This window comes from Coffea eugenioides, chromosome 8, assembly GCF_003713205.1.
Source record: "Coffea eugenioides isolate CCC68of chromosome 8, Ceug_1.0, whole genome shotgun sequence".
Taxonomy (NCBI): domain Eukaryota; kingdom Viridiplantae; phylum Streptophyta; class Magnoliopsida; order Gentianales; family Rubiaceae; genus Coffea; species Coffea eugenioides.
The window spans coordinates 2,003,465-2,019,574 of NC_040042.1; the positions used below are offsets into that span (position 1 = coordinate 2,003,465).

The 16,110-nt window shown below is 40.8% G+C and overlaps 1 protein-coding gene across 1 annotated transcript; it reads left to right on the top strand.

Moving 5' to 3' along the window:
* Positions 1 to 10,858: 10,858 nt before the first annotated feature.
* On the top strand, positions 10,859 to 13,534 carry LOC113779444. The gene is made up of 2 exons (XM_027325021.1): positions 10,859 to 10,994; positions 12,639 to 13,534. The coding sequence occupies exon 2, from the start codon at positions 12,641 to 12,643 to the stop codon at positions 13,532 to 13,534; it is 894 nt and encodes a 297-aa protein (XP_027180822.1). The 5' UTR covers positions 10,859 to 10,994; positions 12,639 to 12,640.
* The last annotated feature ends 2,576 nt before the right edge of the window (positions 13,535 to 16,110 follow it).

Below are 16,110 nucleotides of genomic sequence, written 5' to 3' on the forward strand. Positions count from 1 at the left end.
GTGATATGGTCCCGGTCAGGAAAGCTACTGGGTGGCGTCAGTGCATCGACTACCGGAGACTAAATTCTGTGACTAAAAAGGACTATTTCCCCCTCCCTTTTATTGATCAGATGGTTGAACGACTGGCGGGTCGTGTTTACTATTGTTTCTTGGATGGCTTTTCAGGTTACTTTCAGATTGCGATCGCACCAGAAGACCAGGAAAAAACTACCTTCACATGCCCATTTGGCACGTTTGCCTACCGCCGGATGCCTTTCGGCCTCTGCAATGCTCCAGCAACCTTTCAACGGTGTATGGTAAGTATTTTCTCTGAGTATGTGAAAAAAATAATTGAGGTGTTCATGGATGATTTTAGTGTATACGGGGACAGTTTTGATGAATGCCTTGAGAATCTGGTTCTAATTCTGAAAAGATGCATAGAGACGAATTTGGTGCTTAATTGGGAAAAATGTCACTTTATGGTAGATCATGGCATTGTCTTAGGGCACGTTGTGTCGGCTAAGGGAATAGAGGTAGATAAAGATAAAATAGACCTTATTTCTGCTCTACCTTACCCCGTATGTGTACGGGAAGTGCGTTCGTTTTTGGGCCATGCAGGATTTTACAGGAGGTTTATCAAAGACTTCTCAAAGATAGGAGCACCCCTGTTCAAGTTATTGCAAAAGGACGTGCCATTTGATTTCACGAATGAATGTAAGGTGGCTTTTGATAAATTGAAGGAGTCGTTGACATCGCCGCCTGTCATTCAACCACCAGATTGGAGCGTTCCGTTTGAAATCATGTGCGACGCGAGTGACTATGCCGTGGGGGCCGTTTTGGGGCAAAGAATTGGAAGAGTGCCACACGCGATCTACTACGCGTCGAGAGCATTAAGTGGAGCCCAACTTAATTACTCCACGACGGAGAAAGAATTACTAGCTGTTGTTTTTGCACTAGAAAAGTTTAGGTCATATTTGTTGGGTGCAAAAGTAATTGTTTTCTCTGATCATGCAGCCTTGAGGTACTTGCTAGCGAAGAAGGATGCAAAACCGAGACTGATTAGGTGGATCTTGCTCCTGCAGGAATTCGATCTAGAGATCAAGGACAAGAGCGGAGCTGAGAATTTGGTGGCTGATCATTTGAGCCGGTTGCTCACAAATCAAGAGGATCTACCGTTAAGAGAATCATTTCCTGAGGAACAATTATTAGCCATTGATTCGTCAATACCTTGGTACGCTGACATTGTCAATTTTTTGGTAACAAATCAATTACCTGCAGGGTGGTCAAAAGCTAAAAGAGATAAGCTAAAGAGTGATGCCAAACATTACCTTTGGGATGACCCCTACCTGTGGAGGCAATGTTCGGACCAAGTGATAAGAAGGTGTGTAAGTGCAGGTGAGTTTCATTCTATTTTGACTTTCTGTCATTCATTTGCATGTGGAGGGCATTTTGGTCCAAAGCGGACGGCTCGTAAAGTGTTAGAAAGTGATTTTTATTGGCCTACTCTCTTTAAGGATGCATATTTGTTCTGCAAATCTTGTGATAAGTGTCAAAAGGTGGGGAATATTTCTCGTAGAGACCAAATGAGTCAAACCCCCATATTATTTGTTGAGATTTTTGATGTCTGGGGTATAGATTTCATGGGTCCCTTCCCCTCATCTTTTGGTTTCTTGTACATTATACTTGTTGTTGACTATGTTTCCAAATGGGTGAAGGCAAAAGCCACCCGGACTAATGACTCTAGAGTGGTTGCAGATTTTATAAGATCTAACATTTTTGTCCGTTTTGGAATGCCGAGAGCTATAGTGAGTGACAGGGGCACCATTTCTGCAATAAGACGATCACTGCTTTGTTTCGTAAGTATGGTGTGCTCCACAAAGTGTCCACTCCCTACCATCCCCAAACGAATGGTCAGGCCGAAGTATCGAATAGAGAGGTTAAGTCGATCCTGGAGAAGATGGTGAGGCCGGATAGAAAGGATTGGAGTGTGAAATTGGAGGATGCTCTCTGGGCTTACTGCACCGCGTATAAAACGCCAATTGGAATGTCCCCTTACAGGTTAGTCTTTGGGAAGCCGTGCCACTTACCGGTAGAATTTGAACATAAGGCATTCTGGGCGCTCAAGCGGTGTAATATGGACCTTATGGAGGCCGGAGGAAATAGAAAGCTCAAATTACAAGAATTGGAGGAGTTAAGGAATGAAGCCTATGAGAATGCAGCAATTTATAAGGAGAAAAACAAAGTCTTGAACATAAGGCATTCTGGGCGCTCAAGCGGTGTAATATGGACCTTATGGAGGCCGGAGGAAATAGAAAGCTCCAATTACAAGAATTGGAGGAGCTAAGGAATGAAGCCTATGAGAATGCAGCAATTTATAAGGAGAAAAACAAAGTCTTTCATGACCAACAAGTCTCGAGGAAGTCATTTGTCGTTGGGCAAAAAGTCCTACTCTATCACTCGAGGCTTAAGCTTTTTCCTGGTAAGTTGCGTTCCCGTTGGATTGGTCCATTTGTTGTTACTAATATTTTTCATTATGGTGCAGTGGAAATCCGAAGTCTTAAGACGGAGAAAAGGTTCGTAGTCAATGGTCACCGTCTAAAGCTTTATTACGAAGGGTTCAACAGTGAGCAAGTGGAGGTTCTATTCCTTGATAATCCAAGTGGTGAGGTCTAAACAGTTGAAGGCCATGTCTAGCCAAAGACGTTAAAGAAAGGCGCTGCTTGGGAGGCAATTCAAAGATTACAATATTAGTTGTGATCATTTTTCCTTACTCTGCGATTTTTCAGTTTTATTTTAATGTTTTGATGGTTTTTGTGGTGTTGGACAGAAGAATAGAGGTTCCAAGGCATGCCCACGCCTTGGAAAGGGTACGCCAGGTGCCCTGAGCAAATTGGAGACTAGCGGTTCCAAGGCGTGCCCACGCCTTGACGGAAATTCGTTTGGACATCATTTAGATGTCGTGGGCAGAAGGACCATGCCCTCCAAGGCATGCCAACGCCTTCCAACCCCTCCGATAGTGAAAAAGTTAAAAAAAAAAAAAAAAAAGAGAGACCCGGACCCTACCTTTCCCACTTTTTCTTCTTCGTTGACTACTTTTGTCTAGTTCCCTGCCAATCTACCTCAGCAACTCTTCTTCTTGTCTTTGTACCGTACGCCGCCACCTCCGTAGATCTGCCGGCGCCGCCGCTGCTCCATCTTCCCCGTCATCTGTAGCTGCCCACCGCCGTTCGCCGTCGCCAGCGCCGCGCCAAGGCCAGCCTGCGCGCTGCCTCGCGCGCTCGTTCTCACCCAGCAGCAGATCTGCGCCGACGCAGACCAGCCCACTGCGCGGGCTTTTTTCTCAGGCGCAGCCCAGCGCCGTGCGTCACAGCCGCGCGCCGACCTGCCCTTGCCGGCATGTCCCCTGCGCAGCAGTCACTCCAGCAGCGGCCAAGGACCAGCCGCGCGCCTCGCCACCCCCGCACGCCAATCGCGCCCGCCAGCGTCCCCCAAGCTCGCAGCCTCCAGCACGCTTGCCCGCGCGGACAGCACCCGGGCCCAGCCCATCGCGCGCGACCGACTCGACCGAGCAGCCTACCTCAGCGCCCCTGCTCCCTCTCTTCCGCAGCGCGCAGCCTTTCTTCTTCTCCAGCGCGCGCGCCTCCGGCCCAACCCATGCAGCGCTGCTTCAGCCGCGTGCGCGCAGATCAGCACCTAGCAGCAGTGCGCCCAACCACCCCTCCCGTCGTGTGCCCTCTCCTTTGTTGAGAGCAGAAGAAATTGGTACCTCTGTCCTATTTTATTGCTGCCACTAGTCTTTGAATTTGGGGTCCGACACTATATTTGACCAGGATCTGGAATTTTATTGCTGAATTCTCACTCAGTGTTGGGTTGACATAATTGCTTGTTTTTGGGGGACCATTTAATTGTTGTCTGCAAGTGCGAGTCCACGAATCTGCTTGGGATTGATTATATACTTGAGACATCTGTGGGCTCTGGTGAATTTATTATTTGTTACACGTGGTCGGTAGCTCGCTGTTTATTGCCTTTTATTGACTGATATCTTGATTTGAGGGGAGTTGGTTCGGTCTTCTTTATTGTTGTCGGCTATTTAACAGCAGTGGGACATTGGTTGGTGTTTGTTGACCGGTTGTTGTTTGGTGGGGACATTGTGTTCCCTCTTTGCTATTGGACTGTTGATTGTTGCATATTATTTGTTACCTGTGGTCCCGTGTCCTCTTTTGGGTAATTGATTGGCTGTCTCCGGGCTGATTTACATTTCATTTCTGGGCATCCGAATGCCTCCAAAGAAGGCGACAACTGCTGGGCCGTCTGGGTCCCAACCTCGCAAGAGGCGAGCCCCGGTTCAACCCACCATTCGGTCTCGTCTGGGCCTGAATAAGAGCACTATGTCTCCTAGAGGAGGGGGGAAACGGTCACTAATCTCACACAGGCACAAGTGAAGCGGTTTAATAACTTGGCAAACCGTCCTTTTACTCCTTGTAAGTGCTTTCATGCCCCGACCTTGGACCATTTGCGAATTGCACGGGAAGTTGAACAGTTATTCTCAGCCATAGGTTGGCAAAAATATCTAACCATTAATTACCCTACGTTTGAGGAGCTGTGTTGTGAATTCTTCTCCACATTCGAGTTCAACAGAAATGAATTCATCACTTTGGATGAGCCGGAGGTCATTAATTTCAGATTGGGAGGTACTCAGTTTGGTATGTCCATTAATGAGTTTAACCTGACTTTGGGGTTTGCTAGTGAGGCCACCGTTGCCTCTGGGGCATATATAAACAGTGTGTGTGACTACACCCGACCGTTCTCTACTGACTACATTGACATTTGGAGGGAGTGGTCCACGGATCGTCAAGTTTACAATCCGAGTCAGTCGAAGGCTTCCCATCTGAAGGATCCGGTCTTGAAGGTTGTCCACAGGTTCTTAGCTCACAATTTCTCGGGGCGAAAGGATACCTCCGGCACGCTTACCAAAGTGGAATTCTATTTTCTTTGGTGCATGCTCAACAAGGTTCAGGTTAACTTTGGATGTTGGGTGGCCACCCAGATGGAAACGGTCATGCAAAAGCGTAATAAGCCGGTGATACTGGGATCACTCATTACTCACTTGGGGATTCGAGTGGGAGTGCTTGATCTGGGCAAGGAGCACAACTACACTCTAGCTCGAGAAAATGAACCCCTGGATTTGCGTAGCTTGGAGCGAATGGGGGTTATTTTCAAAGTGGGCGATGTTTATCAGTTTACGCCTCCTGGTGAGGGCGGGCCACGGCCTCGGGTGCCTACAACTGCACCCTCCACTAACTCGCCACCCCATCCGGATCAGGCGGGTCCGTCCTCCTCTCATCCTCCTCCTGCTGGGGACCCCCGCTACCCGGATCTCCAAGAGGCTGTCCATGAGCTTAACACCCAACTGTCGAGGATAGATGGTTGTCTTATGGCGCTCCAGGTTTTCGCCCACATTCAGGCAGAGAATCAAGCGGCTTTCTATGCTCATATTGGCTTCCAGCCGCCGTATCCGCGGCCTCCTTAGGCTCCAGTCGCACCTTTTCAGTAGTCAGGGAAGTTTTCGCTCCCTCTGCCCTAGCGAATTATTTTTCCAGGTTACATTGCGGACAATGTAGGTCTTAGGTGTGGGGGGAGTGGCTTCCATTAGTTCTTTTCCATTAGTTCTTTTTGGTGAGTTCTTTTTGCTTTGTTACTTTTAAAAGAAAGGAAAAAAAATGAAAAATGAAAAGAGAAAAAAAACATTGTAGTAGTCGTCTTTTTGGGGCATGTTGCTGTGATGAATGACATAATCAAAGTGAGTTGGTATGTGGTCGTATATGCTGGCTGTGCGTTTTGTTTCCCTTGGCAATGTCATTGAATGTTGAGTATGCTGGAATTCACCCATTTTTGTAACTTTTGGGGAGCTTTTGAGCCTTACTTGAGCGTATTATTCTTGTTTGCTCTATTTTGTTTGATTGAGTGGGTATCGCACATGGTATGAACATTCTAGAACTTGCTATTTTGTACATGTCAAGACCGCATTTTGATGAACTGGATGCATTTGAAATGATAAGGGCATTTAGGATTTAACCCTCTTCAGCTATCTAAAAAAATCAAGCCCTCATTTTATATCCCAATAGTGAACCAACTTGAGCTTTTGTCCTTCGTTTCTGGTTGATATCCGTGTTTGTTAACCCAAGACCTCTTTAAACTTTCTTGTTTATCCCTGTGTTGTCAAGGGATGTCTGAAATCCATCATTTGCGCAAAGCAAACGAATTTGGGGTTGAAAGTGCTGATAGATTAGGAGCTATATGATGCTATCTTTGTGTAAAGGAGGGGAAATTGGAAAAAAGGCCACTGACCAGAGGACTTTGGCTTACAGGGCGTGCCCACGCCTTACAGGACTGTCTCTTGAAAAAAAAAAATTCATGAAGAGACCTCGTGACCAGAGAACTATGGGCTACAAGGCGTGCCCACGCCTTGCGAGCAGTATAAAAAAAAATAAAAAAATAAAATTTGGGGCACTTGTACAGGGTGTACAGCAAATGGAAACTGCCTTGTTAGTGAAACTCCTCCGGTAAAGCACTGTGGTTATTGGTGAGTTTCGGACATTCTCTTGACACTTTACCCCTTATCTATACCCTCTTAACCCGCCTTTCACCTGAGCCCCGTTACAACCCTATTAAAGTCCCTTTGATTTATGTGTTTAGTTCACTTTTAAGGGGTGGAGATGTGATAAATGTGCAAGACTATGGTAATGGCATTCCGTGATGTTGAATTGAGCGTTCCTAGTATTCGTATATACTCTTTGAATTACAACATGTCCGGTGTGTTCTACTTTTGGTGATATTGTCAGGGACCCTAGATGCTTGTGTTAGTATAGACTATTACATGACCTCTGCTCTCTTGGTTGTACTTCTGAGCTCCGAAATGCTTGAGGGCAAGCATTGTCTAGATGTGGGGGGATTTGATAGAACGGTTATTTGGCGTATTTTGCACTACTATTTTGTCCTAATTTTGGCTACTCACGGCACTAAGAATTGGAATTTCACTCATATTCGATATTTGTGTGAATTGTAGGTGGTAGGCATGAAAAATGATCTCGCGGGGTGAATTTCTAGAAGACTTTCCGTTCCAAGGCGTGGCCACGCCTTAGAAGGTGGATGAAACCGAAAGCCGGACTGCGGTCCACGTGAACCGCGAGGAGCACGGGATTAAAACTCCAAAAGTCCCTTTGTTTCAATGAATTGGGCCAGACGTTCTTTTTGGTTGCCTGACCTCCTGCGGCGGCTATTAAAAGATAGGAAAAAAGCCAGATTCAGGATCATCTATTTTTTAGGCTTAGTTTTCTTTTCCTACGTTTGTCAGCGGTCAGACGCTTTTTCTCTTCTTTCGCTTTCCGTCAGCCGCAATTGGATTTGAGCTTTAAGTTTCCTTTTGTTCTCTTTCGGAAAGAACGTAATTTTCTCTCCTTTAGCTTTTGTCTTGTACGGATTTGACTGCTGGGTGGTAACCCTTGTTTTGAGGCAATTCGCGTTGGCTTTTTGCTTTGCGATTGCGGTCCTAGAACGAATGCAAAAGCAGGATCTTCTTCGTTGTTGCCGCAATTAACTTCCTTTCCCCAATTCTTCGGCGAATAATTGAATGAATTCAATTAAATCACGCGGGATTGACACGATGAGGAGCGGCTAATTTCCTCCTCTACCCAAAGGTTGACGCGAAGGCGCGGTCCATAATATCTGTGAGATCTAACCGAATCTTCATTATTTCCTCCAATTAATTGCTATTCGTGCGTTTCCTGAATTAATTGTTCATGGGTATTTTATTAATTGAATATCAACGGCCGGGTATTTGATTTAATTTAATAGCCTACTGCCACGTTAATTAAATAGAATCCGTAATTGTTCATTTAATTAACACCTCGTGGCAACCACCATAATTGGTTTTATGATGGGGAAACGCAAGATCTACCTTAAATAAACCCTCTTAGCGTGTCTATTGGTTAGGGTTGGGTTCTTCTAGCTTTAATACAATTGGGTAATTAAATTCCTACGGTCGTACCTAGGGTTGTTATCTGGTTAGAGAAGCAGTCAATGGTCGTACCTTGACTGTCGAAAAAGTAAGGAAGAGCTGGTTGTCAGAGCTTATTGATGGTTATAACCAACCTAGTGATAAATGGATGAAATATCTTTGCATCGATGAGCATTTATTTGGACCGTGCCTGAGCAGTTGATCCTTTGGGTAGAACTTTTATTAATTGCTATTTTTAGTGAATTGTGCTTTGTGAGTTAGTTTTGAATTTTGTTTGTTTTATTTTATTTTATTTTTGTTTGCCTCCCATTGAAAATCCCCCAATTTCGTTCTACTAATTTGGAAAGAAATAATTTCCTACCTGCTCCCTGTGGAATCGACCCTACTTGCCATTGTACGCAAAATTAGTATTTTTATAGACAAATCCGGTATATCGGATCAAGCAAACTCTTCGGGAACAGGGTGAATCAAGTAACTCATTGCACACCTAGGGTCCCTGCTCCAGTACTTGGATTTGTTCTATAATTATTTAATTGAGGTGGTAATTAGGACTTTTTAGTAATTATTATTGCACAGGTTCGGCACCTGTCAATAATGATAAAATCATTGAAGTTATCCATGTTTCAAAAATTAAGGAAGTTGGAGTCTGTACCGTTGATAAGTCCTATTAAACTGAATGTTTGGAAAACTTTCAGTTTAAGGGAGAGATTGTTAGAAATATTTACTGTTATTAGTTTGACCATGTTTGTTTGTTTTGTTCTACTTAGTAGAATTAGTGGAGTTAATGTAGTAACTAGTGGAGTTAGTGAAGTTAGTTGAGTTAGTAGAATAATTAGTGGAGTTATTTTGAACTCTATAAATAGAGTAGTTTCATGTTGTGTTCATGAAAAATTATGCAACTTGATCTATCTCAGACACTGAAATACCAAGATTGGTAGCTAATTCTGAGGACAGGAATGCATGCTTCCTGCTTGCTTTATTTGGTGAATAAAGCTGAAACGGATTTTGGAATCTCCTTTCTGTTTGTGTTAGCGCCTGCCTTTTCTATTTTTTTTTTTTTGAGGGGTGGATTTATCTGGATGATGAATTGTATTCTTGCCTTTTTTTTTTTTTTGGTGTTTTGTTTAAAAGCAAAAATGGAGAAGTTAATGTTCGTTTGCTTTTGTTTTTGAGATTAGTTTAACAGTTTCCATCTCCATTTGTTTTCATGAGATGCTTATCTTCATCTCTATGAAGTTTTCTTTCTCTCTTCTCCTATCTCATTGTTTTGTCTAATAATAACAGTTTTTTGTTGCACAGGAGGCTGATTACTCAACACTGTATGGTTGTTGTGTTTTAGTTGAAGAGATAATACAGAAGCCGTCTGGATTGATTTCCATGATTTCAGATGAGCAGCCTTGTCATTTGGGGTTGAGCCGCCATATTATAACCACAAAACGCCATTATTGTACTCTTTCAAGACTTCCATTTTACGAGCTGCACTTTGGTCTGTTGAACAGGTATATTAACATATGAATCAAAGAGACATGTTCTTATCAGGTACTACATACTGTATTTTGTGTGGCAATGTGTGAAATTCTTAAAAAGGTTTTCCCACCTGGGAAATTACTTAACTCCTTTTTTTTTTGTTGGTCTCAACCATTTTGCAAAAAGAGGTTGCCAAGGTAGGATCATGCGAATGCGCGCTAGATTTATCATAGATATCTACTTCAGAGCGGCTCCATCAAATACCTTTGGGCTTCATTCATGGTTATGGACAAATAATGTGTTAGATATAGAATTATGTCATGCAAAACACTACCAGAGGATTTAATTCCTCTGCATCCCCAAAACACTACCAAATATATAGATTTAATTCCTTCGCATATCTGCATGCCTTTTCAGGATTTAATTTTTTGGGGGAATTAAGCGGAAGTTATTTTCCAAATAATGTTGGAGATATATATTTCTAGGTATCCTGCCATGTTTCATATGTTCTGTTCAGTTAAAGTTGCCTTTTCTTTTCTTCTTTATGCATGTAAAGCAAGCTGGAGTTCATCTTGTAGAAAGCCTTTTGTTGATTGTGCTCATTAGTTAAAGAGGTTTAATATTCGTCAAGGTAAAACCAATGACATTAACTTTTCTAGATTTATTCATATGGTCATGCCTTTGCTTCACTTTATATGTAGTCAAGGTTTGCTATTAGCTCACATTTTCAAAGGTCTTCTGTAATTGTTTTCATGCTTAATGGTCATTATTTTAAGGTGCTTTGTTTGCTTTACTTTTAATTCATTTCTGGATCTTATAAAAATTATCTTATACAGATTCTGTTTTGATATTATGAAACATCCATGGCATGAAGCAGGAACTTTATGAGTTTTTAAATTTCGAATATTGTGGTTTGAATCCTGCGTTGATTCTCTTTTTCTGTTACATTACTTTGTTACTTAATTTTAAATGACTAAGGTTAAGTTTGTAAGAATATAGCTGCCAAGATTAATTTATTTAAGTAGTACTTTGACTTGGCATGTTCCCATTTTCAGTGCTGCCTTGAATCGATGATTTCTTTCAGTTTAGGGTTCGTTTGGTTCCCCATAGAATTGGGGTTTAGAATTGGAATTGGGGTCCCAATTCCAATTCTTCAGTTTGGACACCCGCAATGCCAGAGAATTAGAATTCAATTTGAATTCTACGAGCCATCAATTCCACAAATTCAATTCTTTGGTAAGACCTAAGAATTACAATTCCAATTCCATAATTTCACCTCCTATTCGGGTTAGTACGCGGATCCTAATGGGTAAAAAATTAAAATCGGGTCAACTATGTGAGCAGCCCTCTCTCGCGATCTAATTAGTCACTTTTCCTCAACTGCAAGTGCTTCTTCTGTGCGTCATCCCCTTCACCGCCACCCTAACATTTTGTCTCTTCCACCACCGTCTCCGGCATCGCTCTGCCACGCATCTACCCATCACTTCAGCAATCGCAAGACTGCTCCGAACTGGGTTCTTCAGTCCGGAAGGTAACAACTAAAAGCTCTCCTTTGCCTTCGATTTTTAACTTTGCAGCATTGAATATTGAATTCTGAATTTCTTTGACTGGCAAAATCTTTGTACAAGAGAGTGATTTGATGTCTTTCTTCAAGAGAGTTTGGTTAATTAATAGGGAATTGGACATCTTAGGGGATTTTCAGGGGCAACAGGGTGAGTGAAGTAAGAGGATTGGATATGTTTTAAGAGTCAGTTTTCGGCGGCTGGTGAGCAGACAGAGTCACATGATGGTTCTGGACATCCGACGATTTGAATTGTGTTGTGGGATTTGGATTATGATCGATATTTGTTTTTTTATTTAAAGAAAAAATAAATTTACTGCTGCTACTTATGAATCGCATTTGCTCCCCTAATATTCGTGAAATTAATTAAATAATAATAATAGCAAATGGAATAGTAGAGGCTTTTTGAAGGATGAGTTGATGAGGATTGAGTGAGTGGCTTACCGCTTACTCTCACGGTAGAAACAGAAGCTTGCGAAGGCTTCTCTTGCTTTCAATTGCAAAAAGTGAGTGTTTTGGGATTCTGATGATTCTGATCCTGGATTGCATTATTTACAGACATTCTGCATACAGGGGGCTCTGAATGATTAAAGTAGTTATTTGCCTCTGTATTTGAACTTTTAAGCTTGCTCCTGATGCTGTATTTACATAACATTTCTTGAATTTGACATAAAAAAAAACACTACTAGTATCCGGTTTTTTTCCCCCTTTTGTTTGTGGCTTTGTAATACATTGTTCATGGTTCTTTGTAGATTGAATATTCAAGAGATAATTTATAGGATCTACATTCACATTACAGGCAGAAAAATTATCTCATTCAAAAACGTTTTGTCTGCAAAAAATTACTGCTACAAGTTTAAAATTTCACTGCATTATAATGATTCGACCTCTAAACATCAGGAAGTGGCCTTGGCTAAGAACCTGACTTCGTGAATCATATCCACATGTTTAAGACTGATGATGGATGAAATGCTGAATCCGAAGCTAAAGTATCCTCCTTCAAGACACTGAGATCATAAACACAGAGAATGCAGATTACACCCTTTTTTTGTGCTTCATATCCTGTATTTTGTGCAAGCAGTGTTCTAGTAAATTATCAATATTCTGCAATGTATATTATTTCTCCATCATCTAGATAAGATTAATGTCTCATATGATTTACGGAAACTTGTTCTTGTTTAATTCTTCTTGGTTTGAAGTACACTAAATTCTTGGTTTGAAGACTCATAGAAGGCTTTAGAAGGATTCTGATGTTTCTCGTAGCCAGTTAGTCTTGTTTCTAGAAAGAAAGCTTTGTCGGGACTTTTCTGTTTCTTTCTTTTGTTGCAGTGTGCTGGAAAATCCTTACCAGTAGAAGCTTTAAGTCACCAGAATAAGTTTAGGACATCTCCAAACTATTTTGTGCACATAAGTGATGATCTTAGCAACATCTCCAAATTGCTTTTGCAAAAAGGTTCCGTCCAAATAAGTCATCATAAGTTCTTCATTTAACATATGTATGGATTTTTCTGGTGCATATTTGCCTCTCACTTTTAGTTCTATAATGCAGTGGCTGTTGAATCTATTCTTAAGAACATGACATTGTGATGTTTTTCTGGTGCATATTTGCCTTAGATATGGCATCTGAAGCAACATCTCAGTCAAAAGGGAAAGGCAAAGGGTATTTCACTTGGACTCCTGAAATGGATCGTGTAATGGGCACCTGTTTTATTGACCAAATGAACCAAGGAAACAAATTGGATGGTAAATGTGCATGGAAGACAGCAGCCTACACCGTAGTAATGAATGCTTTATTCGATAAGCTCAATATATCTGTGACAAAGGCTAATATTTTATCTCGTTTCAAGACATGGGAGAAACACTATGACATCCTATACCCACTGCTCCAGTCATGTAACTCTGGGTCTGCGATAATATGGGACTACTCTAGAGGTAGAATTGATGTTCGTGATGAGGATGTATGGAATGCTCGAGTAAGTGAGAATCCAAAAATTCTTCCTTATAGAAAAAAAATTGTGGTTGAAAATTGGGAGGATATCTGTACACTGTTTTCACAAGATCGTGCAAATGGAGAGGGTGCCCAAACTGTTTTTGAGGCTAATGTTGAAACTGAAGTTGAAGAGTCTGCTAATGTAGAGGAATCATTTGAGACTGATTCACGATCTTTAGAAGATGAAGTTATGAATGCACTGCTAGCTCGACAACGGTCAAAATCAAAAGCTTCATCTTCAACAAATGATCGTGGCACAAAGAGAAAACTAACGAGCTCTCAAGTACTTTACAAAGTGTTGGGACGAATGGCAGATTCACTGGATAAGTACTTAAATTCAGAATGCTCAAAAGTTACAACAAAAATGGTGGAAGATGAGTTATCTAAAATTGAATTGGATAGATTTCAATTGTTGAAGGGTATTGACTTACTTATGAATGACAGGACAAAGTATGACACTTTTTCTGGTCTCGGAGATGACTTAAAAAAGGATTGGCTATTGATGCACATTGGTAATTGATTTTTTTTTTTTTTTGGTAAGCTTCAGTTGAAGTTGTTTTTGTAGAAGAAGTTGAGCTGATTGCTGGACGCCCAAGTAGAGAAAGTAGAAGTTGTTACTACTCCATCGTGTATCCATGACTTTTTAAATTCTGATGAGTTCTTTGTTTTTTATGTAATGGATCAAAACAAGATTATAGAAAGATTCTAGGGAGTATTTCAGCTATTTTCTATCTGATTTTTGAGATTATAAGAATGGAACATTGGATATTTTGTCTATTCATAGCAATGTTGCTGCTGTTTATCAGAAGTTTGTTTCTTTTTTTGGCAGAGTATCTTTAGTAGAGAGCCTGGATGGTATTAGAGGGGCCTTTTGACTAGCATGCAGGGGGTGGAAGTTTTAAAATTCTACTGTTCTTTATGCATCTCAGCATGGCCAAACAAGGTCAGATGGATGCCGTGCATTGGGTGGGAAGTGGTGTGGGTTTTTTTTTTGTTGTTGTTTGGGGGGGTGGGTTTGTGTTTGGGTTTGGAAGCATATTAGGTGGGAAAGGAATTAGGAGGTCTCTTTGTATTGCTCATTGACGTTCACTCTCCAGACTGGAATTGGCTCAGTTCATGGTTTTCAGTTTCACAAGGTATAAAGCTACCTAAACCAAATGATGCCTGTTGTTTGGATCATGTACTTGCCCAGTCCTTTTTGGTTATTATGGAAATCTTACTACCAGCACAATCATATTGGTATATTTGTACCTGTGCGATAAGAAATTGGCACTCTGAATATTGATTAGTGCTAGATTGGCTGTTTATTGCTGATTTGCTGGCTTTCTGATCAATTTTTTTTTTTTTTTTGTAGAAAAGGAACTAATTTGTTTTTTTTTCTCTAAAGCATTAGTAACAATTAGTTAAATGCAAGAAAAAAAATAAATTATTAAAGGCACTAATTGGCTTTTTCCTTAAAGCTTTAGTAACAATTAGCTAAATGTTAAAAAATTATTATATAGTAAAAAAGAAGAATTTTTTTATGTAAGGAAATGTTAGTTGGAAACAATTCTAATTCTTAATAAATTCTTCTCCCATCCAAACAAAGAATTTGGAATTCCAAATGAATTCTATATCAATTCTATGTATTTCCCAAACAAAAGAATTTCAATGTTTTGGAATTCCAATTCATAGAATTCTAATTCTATAGAATTTCAATTCCAATTCAATTCCAATTCTGTTGAACCAAACGCACCCTTAGTAAAATTCTGACTTCTATTTTGATCCTTTAAGATTTACATGCTGATGTTTTTCCAGGTGACGTGTCTTTTTTAGTTGATTGCTTGGTCTAAGGTCATTTGGCAACGTACCTTAGATATTTACCCTTTTTTTTTTAATCCAAATGACATAATCTGCAGGGTGCCAAAAGATGGGACTAATAAATCCCTCGCTAATGACAATTGTGCTTAAAGACTTTTAATTTGGAGACTTTCGAGAATTGTCTTTACTCTTGTAACTAATTTTTGAAGGGTCTAATGAACTTTTGAATCTCATTATGTCAGGGAGGACGACGAATGGTGGCTTTTGCCTACAATCTTGCTGATATTCAAGGTTGTTCAGGCTCGATTTGTAGACTGGCACATAGCAAACCTAGAAATCCAAGATTTTTCTCTCTTCAGTCCTGACCCGGATACTTTTTGGGCATATGAATCTGTGTCTTGATGCATTGTAGGAGGGCTTTTTTTTTTGATGAGGAAAAAGTGTGTGGCTGTTCGTTCGCAGTCTTTCTCAAGATTAGTCATGTATATATGTTTAGGTTTGTGTAAAGCTCTGATAGTTTAGGTGTGCAGGTTTTGTTTACTTGTAAGTATAATAGTTTTGGAAGAGCATTTAGATGTCCAGAGAGAGAGTTCAACATTGAGGGAGGTAATTGAATATAGATTGGATATCAACAGGGGTTGGTCTGAGTGGTAAGCGGCTCGGATTCGCTTAAGCAGGTCTCGTGTTCGAGTTCTAGTGTACGCAGACACCTCTGTTGGGAGACTCACCCACCATAGCAAGGTGCGCGACGCGGGTCGGGTTCAGATTAGTCGGGGCAAAGCTTCGGATACCGGCGAGCAACCAAAAAAAAAAAAAAAGAATATAGATTGGATGCACATATAATATATATTTTGGTATTCTTTATCAACTGATCATACATACATGTTCATATAATTTTGAAATGGTGCAACAAATTTTTCAGTGTACTTCTGATTTTGTTTTGAGTAGACTATTGCTTGTGCAGTTTTCTAGGGGAGACTTGAATGATGCACTTATCGCCTTTTCTAAATTCAGCTGCTTTTGAATCTTATTCATGATCGGACCTGCTCAATCAACTACATAAATTTTTTATGTTGCCTAACTCAAAATAAATTTCGTCTGCATGCAATTCCGTTTGGATTGCATTTTTCAGGTGATTTTTTTTTTTGAATATATTCGATTAAATTGGTGCTGTGAATCTTCTATAGTAAATTATGGGATTGTTGGAAACTCACGAGCTTGTGGCATTGATGAATTTCGGAGGGGGGAAGGAATGATTACCAGAAGGTTAATTTCAACAAGAGCAAATTGAATATT